At 32.3% G+C, this 8,581-nt stretch overlaps 1 protein-coding gene across 1 annotated transcript; it reads right to left on the bottom strand.

Annotated features, from left to right (window-relative positions):
* Nucleotides 1-6,516: 6,516 nt before the first annotated feature.
* Nucleotides 6,517-7,931, bottom strand: LOC141672040 (uncharacterized). Its single transcript, XM_074478531.1, has 3 exons — nucleotides 7,774-7,931; nucleotides 7,571-7,681; nucleotides 6,517-7,135 (listed from the first exon to the last, which is right to left on the bottom strand). The coding sequence occupies exons 1-3, from the start codon at nucleotides 7,807-7,809 to the stop codon at nucleotides 6,956-6,958; spliced, it is 327 nt and encodes a 108-aa protein (XP_074334632.1). The 5' UTR covers nucleotides 7,810-7,931; the 3' UTR covers nucleotides 6,517-6,955.
* Between the last annotated feature and the right edge of the window lie 650 nt (nucleotides 7,932-8,581).

The raw sequence follows: 8,581 nt of genomic DNA, 5'->3' as shown, positions 1-8,581 counted from the left end.
TCTATATCAAATAATCTATTGTGCAATAATTTGTATAAAATATAATAAGAGATTTAGTTTTATGTTTTTTTATTTTTATAAAAAGAAAGTTTAATTATTTGAGATTAAGTGGAGAGAAATTATATTATTTTTAATTGCTTGTAAATCAAAATAGAAAGAAAAAGAAAGAAAGGATTTTTTAATTACCTAATTGCCCCTGAAATGTATTATATATAATCCCTTCCTCCCCCTTTTCTCCACCGTCTCTCTCTTTTCTCTCTTTCTCGAGCTCTCTTCTCTCTCTACTCTCGGTATTAACTCTCTCTCCCTTAATCTCATCGATTCTTCCATTAAAACTCAATATCAATCTAATATTTGAGGCCCTTGTGCTATATATATGTATGTTTATACTTGCATGTGGGTTTGGTGTGTGAAGTTGTGTGTGATGTGTTCGGTGTTTGGAGTGAGGCCTGAGTTCTTGATTTCCGTTCGATTTTTGCTTGAATCTTATCATTTTTGTGATGACTGAGTGTTGCATGTCGATTGTTGTTAAGTTTTGTGTGTATATTGGTGAGGTTTCGAGTTAGGGGCCAAAAATTCGGCAACCCCGAATCCTTTCCGCCACCGGCGAGAAACTCCGATGAACCGGTGGTGAGCCATGATATTTTAACTAAGCTCTAAAAACCCTTAAATTCGATTTTGATATTCGCATGTGTAGATTTTAAAGTTTGAATATTTTTTTTGGGAATTAGTTCAAAAATTATAAGATAAATTTGAAAGAATTGTTGTATGTTGATCTTTGGGTTTGAATAAGAATGGATTTTGATGTAAAGAACAAAAAAATGATGTATGTCATGCTATTTGGAAAATTTCGAATAAAATTCTCGGTTTTATATGATTTTTGGTTCGGTTCTTGTGATGAACTTGATTGATTAGAATTGTCTCTTAGTTTTAGATTGAAGTTAGATATGATTCATGATTTAAAGCATGCATGTCGATTTTAACTGTACGCATGCTAGTTTTATAAGTAATTCAACGATACATTTGATTATTGGTTAAAATATAAATCAAATGTTGGATACGAATGCTTGTGAAATTGTTATGTATATACATGGATATAAATAAGTTGGCGTTTTGATTCGGTTTTCGGGAAATTATGCAATAGGATATATGCATGTTAGTCCAATTGGTTTTGATTGATGAATCGTAGATGATTAAGTAAAGATTATAAGTTTTGACTCTTAATTCTTATATAGTTTGATGATTCTTGGTTAAATGTGATTATAAGATATAGAATTAAGATCGAATGTGGATTCTGTAGAATTGTTAGTTGTATTACATAATAAAATTGAAATGCATGTTATGTGATAAGTTTTTAAGCGTAATCGTGAGTAAGCATAGTTACGACTTAATAGAATTGAGTTATCAAAATCATGGGATTGTGTAAATACTTGTTATATGAAAAGTGTTGGATGAATAGGGGATGTAGGAGTATAAAGTATGTATTAATATGTGCTATGTGTGATATAAGTTAAGTGCTATCGTGAATTAGGGTAATCATTAGGCGTTCTGAGAAACGTCGAGTGTGATCAAGTATCTAACTAGGGTTTTATGTTGAATTGTATATTCGGATAGCAGAGACATTCAGGCTAGTAAAGAAAAAGAGGTCATAGGTGGCAGTAGCTCAGTGCCTGTTAAGCAGGAAAGCAATTGAAGGCAAGTAACTCTACCTTCTTTTATGATTTGATTATAGAGAGGATACTGTCAATGCCATGATAAAGTAGTGATTCTTTATAATACTTGTGATAAACATGTTATTGATCCCTTAGAAACCCTGTTATTAATCATTTTTAATAACCCTGTTGATCCTCACATTTGTTACCTTACTCTATTATCTTGTTACCTTTTTATCTCGTAAACCTTAGAAAACCTTTATGAATCCCATTACGCAATGTTTTGATTAACCTGGATTCTTCGATAACCCAATACCTTGATTTGTATATGTCTTTTGAAACTATTATGATCCTTGAATACTTTCGATTCATTCACTTCCCTTAAAATCTTGAATTGAATTTAAGAATGATTTTCGACTTGAATAAGTCTGAATGTTCTTGGTATTGATAAAATAAACTTAGTCACCTTTTCCTACTTCCAACATAAAGGTTTTTCCAATGAATTCCTGATGGATTGGATTGTGACGTAAGAGAGTAGTGGGAGTAGTCCAGTCACATAAGAGGCTAGCGGGGCTTGTCTAAGATAAGGCTGAAATAATGCCATATATACCATAATGACTAGATGGAGGTCGGTGTGAGCTGATCACCCATATTATTTTAAAAGATGGATATTCCAATCAAGGGTTCCTTTATGTTTTGTAAAAGAGTAAATATTATAATTTCCTAAGCAGTTTGCTTCTTTTAATAAGAGGAAATGAAATGATTTGTATTTTTGATAAAGTTATGAAACCTGCGAACCCTGTCAACTTAATTAGTTGTTAAATCTCGAAGCTCGATTAACAACTTCTTTCATTTGAGAAACTCTTTTATAATCTTGCTAATAATTTGTGACGAATGTCGGATTTCTCCCAATCTTGAGCCTTAAATACTGAAAGCCTGAAACCTTTTTATAACCTTTACTTAACCAATCACAGAAAACTGCCACCTAGATAATGAATGTAAAATGCCTTAGATATTGATATTGATTTTGTGATATAGAACTGTTTATATAGTTACTTGCTGAGCTTCTTTGCTCATATATTTGCTTTGATCTAACCATGGCAATTAAGCAAGAAGATGGCCAAACTTAGGCGTACCGCTCACAAGAGCGTTCCTGGAGGTCCCTACCATTTTGTAGGTTTCTAGATGCCAGAGCAGGTAGCTGTTGTGTGTGTGTGAGCAAGCGTGTTAGTTGGAAGGGTTTTTCTAGTCGATTCAGATACAATGGGTTATCTATCGGTTCCATGTCGGAATCGAATAAATTTGATCTTAATTATATTTTGGGTTGTAATAGATTATTTTGGTTAGTAGTCGTAATCTTATCTCATACTTAATCTTGTTTAGATCATGTTATTATTATTTATCGGGGTTTATTATATCTGTTGTTGTTATATTAGTTTAATGGTGTGTGTGGGTCCTCATTTCCTAACCCCGAGATTGAGGGCGTCACAATCTGGACCATTTAGATATTTCATGGTCCTAATCGATGCTTCAACTAGATGGTCTCATGTATGTCTACTCTCGACCAGAAATACAGCCTTTGCCAAGCTTCTTGCTCAAATAATCAAATTACGAGTCTAATTTCTTGATAATCCTATCAAATCAATTCGACTAAATAATGCCACTGAATTTACATATGCTACTTTCAATGATTATTGTATGTCAGTAGCAATCTCTGTAGAACACCCCGTAGGTCATGTGCATACACAAAATGGTTTAGTGGAATCGTTAATTAAAAGACTTCAGCTTATTGCATGACCCCTACTTTGAAGAGCTAAATTACCTAATTCTATTTGGGGTCACGCAATACTTCATGCCGTAAATATAATTAGCATAAGTCCATCTGCTTGCCACAAATAATATCCTCATAAAATAATTCTTGTTCAAAGCCCTAATAGTTCATATTTTAAGTTTTTTGGTAGTGTCGTATATGTTCCAATTGCACCTCCACAAAGATCTAAAATGGGACCACAAAAAATAGGTATATATGTTAGTTTTGACTCACCATCTATTATAAGATATCTTGAACCATTAATTGGTGATGTCTTTACTGCTCTATATGCTGATTGTCATTTTGATGAGTCTGTATTCCCTCAATTAGGGGGAGAATGTTTTGCATGAGTTAAAATTTGAACTGTCATGGAATGCATGAGGATTAAGTGTTATGGGTCCACGTACTAAACAATGTGAACCTGGGGTTATAAGAATCATTCATATATAAAATATTGCTAATCAAATGCCAGATGCTTTTAATGATTCTAGACATGTCATAATATCACATATACATGCTGTTAATGCACCGAAAATGATTGAAATCCCTATTTATAAAGCAATTCCTGAAGAATTGGTTGGTAATTCAAAACCACGCTATAAGCGTGGTAGACCTATTGGTGAAAAAAATGTTGTACCATGAAGACGGAAATTGATTCGACATGCCCCTGAAATGGAAAGTGTTCCAGAAAATACCCCAGAAGCAGTATTACCTCCTGAAGAGGTTCGAGCCTCTGAAGTGGCTATATCAAATACCCTAGAAGTGTTATCACCTCCCGAAGAGGTAAAGCTCCTGAAGTGGCTGTGACAAAATCACCAAAAGTGGTATTGCCTCCAATAAGGATATTGGCCCAGAAGTGGCATATGCTTCAATAGAAGCAAAGGTACCTAAAAATTATGAGATCTCGCTGAGTTATCTACATAACGGGAAATTATTGGATCGTGGGAGTATTGAGGTTGATGATGTTTATGTTTTTTATGTGGCATGTGATATTATAATGAACTACGATCCTGAACCACAAAGTGTGAAAGAATGTCGACAAAGAGATGATTGGTCAAAATAAAAAATTGCAATACAAGAAGAATTGCAATTCTTGCGCAAGAGAAATGTATTTGGACCTGCAGTCCAAACACCAGCTAGTGTGATTCCCGTCGGGAATAGATGGATGTTTGTACGAAAATGAAATGAGAGAAATAAAATAGCCTACCTTTATGTATCACTTGATAGTGATATTTATATGAAAATCCCTGAAGGATTAAAGATAGATGAGACTAAGCCTAGACATTTATACTCAGGTAAATTACAACGATCATTATATGGCTTAAAATAGTCTGGCCTTATATGGTACAAGAGTCTTAATGAATATTTATTAAGTTATGGGTATGTTAATAATCAAGTGTGTCCATGTGTGTTTATCAAACGATCATCAACTGGTTTTGTTATTATTGTTGTATATGTGTATGATTTGAATATTGTAGGTACTTTCAAAGATATTACTAACGCTGCTGCTTATTTGAAAAATGAGTTTGAAATGAAAGATCTTGAAAAGACAAGATTTTGTTTAAGGGTGGAGCACTTATCTTCGGGAATATTTGTTCATCAACTTATACAAAAAAGATTATTGATCGATTCCACATGAATAAAACTCATTTATTAACGACACCAATGGTTGTTCGATCACTCAAAGTTAAAAAAGATCCATTCCGACCTAAAAAAGAATGCACTTGGGCCTGAAGTTCCAAATCTTAGTGTCATTGGAGCTCTAATGTATCTTGCAAATAAAACAAGATCCGTTATTGCTTTTTCTGCGAACTTGTTAGAAAGATTCAGTTATAATCCAACTAAAAGGCATTAGAATGGGATCAAACATATATTCAGATATCTTCATGGGACAATTGATATTGGACTATTCTTTCCAAATAGTTCAACATCGCAGCTAGTTAGATATGCAGATGTCGGGTATATGTCAGATCCTCATTTTGGATGATCACAAACTGGTTATCTATTCACACATTGTGGCACTGCTATCTCTTGGAAATCTACAAAACAGATTATGGCGGCAACTTCATCAAATCATGCAGAGTTATTGGCAATTCATGAAACAAGCAGTGAATGTATTTGGCCAAGGTCTATTATCCAACACATTCGAGAATCATGTGGATTATCAAGCATTTTAGATAGTCCTACAGTTTTGTTTGAAGATACTACAACTTGTATCAGACAATTAAAGGAATAATATATTAAAGGGGACCGAACCAAGCACATGTTGTCAAAATTCTTCTGCACACATGAAATACAAGAGAATGGTGACATTGATATACAACAAGTGCACTCATGTGATAATCTGGATGATTTGCTCACAAAATCACTACCCACCTCAACTTTTGAAACGCTGTGAAACAATATTGGAATGCAAAGACTGAAATCATTGCTACAACAAGATATCAAATTGTAAGACGTTTTATTCAGGGGAGGTTATACTTTTTTTCCTTCATCAAGGTTTTTATCCCACTAGATTTTTACTTATAAGGTTTTAAGAAGACATTCAATCTTTTTAGTAAATGACATTTAACAATTAAAGGTGAGTGTTATAATATAAACATGGTAATTGATTGTCAAATAGGTATTATGTTGGATACCATGCATGCGAAGATAGATAACAAGACAAACAAGAATTGTCAAGGTTATTAACTGTGATGGAACTGATACCAATACACGTAAATAGATTTTATGTAAGAACTCACTTTATCATGTACATGAACTAGAATATGACGGGTGGTTGTTCGCGTTCGCTATGCCTATATAAACAAGGCATTAGAAACATTTAAGGGACACTGAAAATTGGTTTGAGAAGCAATTTATAATACATGCATTTTCATAAGTTTTGTTAGTTATCTATACAGTTATATATTTTATTATAGAAATATTTAAATTTTATAATAAAAATATCTTAGTTGAAATTTTTAATATTTGGTTTCAATTTTAAATTTTAGAAATAACACCAATTATAACATTATCTTGGACTTGGTGGCATAGATATCAAAAAGTTTTGGCACAAGATATGCAGCTACTAACATTTCAATTTCAGTGCTTCTTACCAAACCACAACACTCAAAGTAAAAGAACATAGTTTCTGAATGCAGTATGTATTGCTTCGTGCAGTATTTTAACAAGTGACAAACTCGGATATTAAATATTCCAGTCATCCATGTAGCATCAATCTGGGGGAATAGCTTTTGCGGTCTAAAAAAATTGTTCTCTCTGCACAGAGTACCTGGAATTTAATTAAAATCCCAACAAGTCAGCTTATAATAGACCCTCCTGAAGAGAACATTGTTTGAGAAAAGCGGATTCAGAGCCTACACGTATCTCTGTTTCTACATCCCAGTCTTGTCTTGTATTTAAACCGGTCGCACAAATACAACAGATTACAGCCATCACAGATTGGTCAAACCTTTAATGTACGTAGGTGACAAACAATGGCGAACAATTTTCAAGATTGTTCTAACAGGTTATCTAAATACAAATTCAAGATGTATCTTCCTGTGGAGAGGACATCAAGCCTCTTTTCGGTAGGTTGATATTTACCTTTGCGCAGTTGGTAACGGTGAGTAACAGCAGAAATAGTGTAAGTTTTGCCTTGAATTGTCACACTCTCTCCGCATTGCAAGTTCTGACACATAAGATAGTAGTTTAAAAACATTATAAAACAACATGATAGACATGCCATAGCATGAAGAAGTGAAGAAAATATAGAAACATAAACAAGTGCAATGATTTAAAGAGAGTGATGTTGCTTAAACCCAGTCTCTGATCACTCACAAATATAGATATAGGTGTTTGTTTTGTAAAAGACCGGTTCTAACTAAACAACTAAACTCAGAGTAACAATTAAAATAAAAGATGAGAAATAAATAAACAAAGTTTAGATTAAAACCAACAAGTGATGGGGTGTTAGTAGTAAATTTGTCTATATAGGATAGAGGGTACAGAGAAATAGCAACCACAAGATAATACAAAGTAGAAAAGTGTGTGAAAATGAATTATGTAATTTAAGTGTGTGTGTCATCAGATGAAAACCAAGGAAAGAAAATGGCAGAAATCTTACGGGAGGAAGGCAGCGAACACCAAGAAAGTGGGGTGGGGGAGTAATATCCATAACTTTGTAAGGGTGGAGGATGTTGTGATCCCCTCTTTCCTTCTTTCTACACCATATCATCTGCACCAAAACATTATTCCATCGGATTATAACAAAAACCAACCAATTAGCATCAAATATAAATATTACCACATTCCGAACCTCAATCTCACCTTTCTATATGCCGCAACATTCCACAACATTGCCATTTTTTTGGTTTTTATCGACCCCCTTCCAAGCCGCACCTCAATTATCTATTAGATGTGTGTGTTCTATTCTATTGCCGCATATATTTATAAATAATAAATTAAGGTAGGTATCACGTAAACTCACAAACACTACGTTATCACCATTAAATATTATTAGGTTTGTAGCTGTGTGATGCATGATTATCATTTTTTTATATATAAATTTTTTGAATATTTTTTCTTTATTTAACTAAATTTAAATATAATAATTTCATTCCCTAAATAATTTTTTTGTCTTTTGTAAATAATATATTTTTCAAAAAATGTATTTTTATATTTTTAAATTTAATTATTATTGTATTTTTATATTTGATCTTAATAACCTAAATATAACATATGCTTTATAATTTATCTTATTTCTTTGTTGTCTGATTTTGTTCATATTATAAATTTGTAAAAGAATACTTTAATCATGCCACATAATATGTTTAAGTAAATATTTCTCCTTTTATTTATATATATTCTTTTGTGGAGTGTGATTAAAGACTGAAAAATTGTTTGGGATTTGCATCTTGAGTGTTTGTAACAATATTTTATAATTTTATTTATTTAGAAATGATTTTGAAAAAATACTTTATATTTAATTGTCATATACATTTAAATCTATTTTATTATATTTGTATTTTAATTTTAAATTGTAATAGTTTTGTATTATTATTATTATTAGTATTATTATTATTATATTTCTTCCTATTTTTAATATTTTATAGGATTCATGTACCCTAATTTTGTA

Source organism: Apium graveolens, chromosome 7 (assembly GCF_009905375.1).
Source record: "Apium graveolens cultivar Ventura chromosome 7, ASM990537v1, whole genome shotgun sequence".
Lineage (NCBI taxonomy): Eukaryota > Viridiplantae > Streptophyta > Magnoliopsida > Apiales > Apiaceae > Apium > Apium graveolens.
This window is presented reverse-complemented; position numbering and strand designations above follow the sequence as displayed.

Coding starts and splice junctions, on each gene's coding strand:
- LOC141672040 (XM_074478531.1), bottom strand. CDS start 7,809: ATGGCAATGTTGTGGAATGTTGCGGCATATAGAAAG. Junction 7,682..7,773: donor ATGTTGCGGCATATAGAAAG/GTGAGATTGAGG, acceptor GTTTTGGTGCAG/ATGATATGGTGTAGAAAGAA. Junction 7,136..7,570: donor GTGTTCGCTGCCTTCCTCCC/GTAAGATTTCTG, acceptor CTTATGTGTCAG/AACTTGCAATGCGGAGAGAG.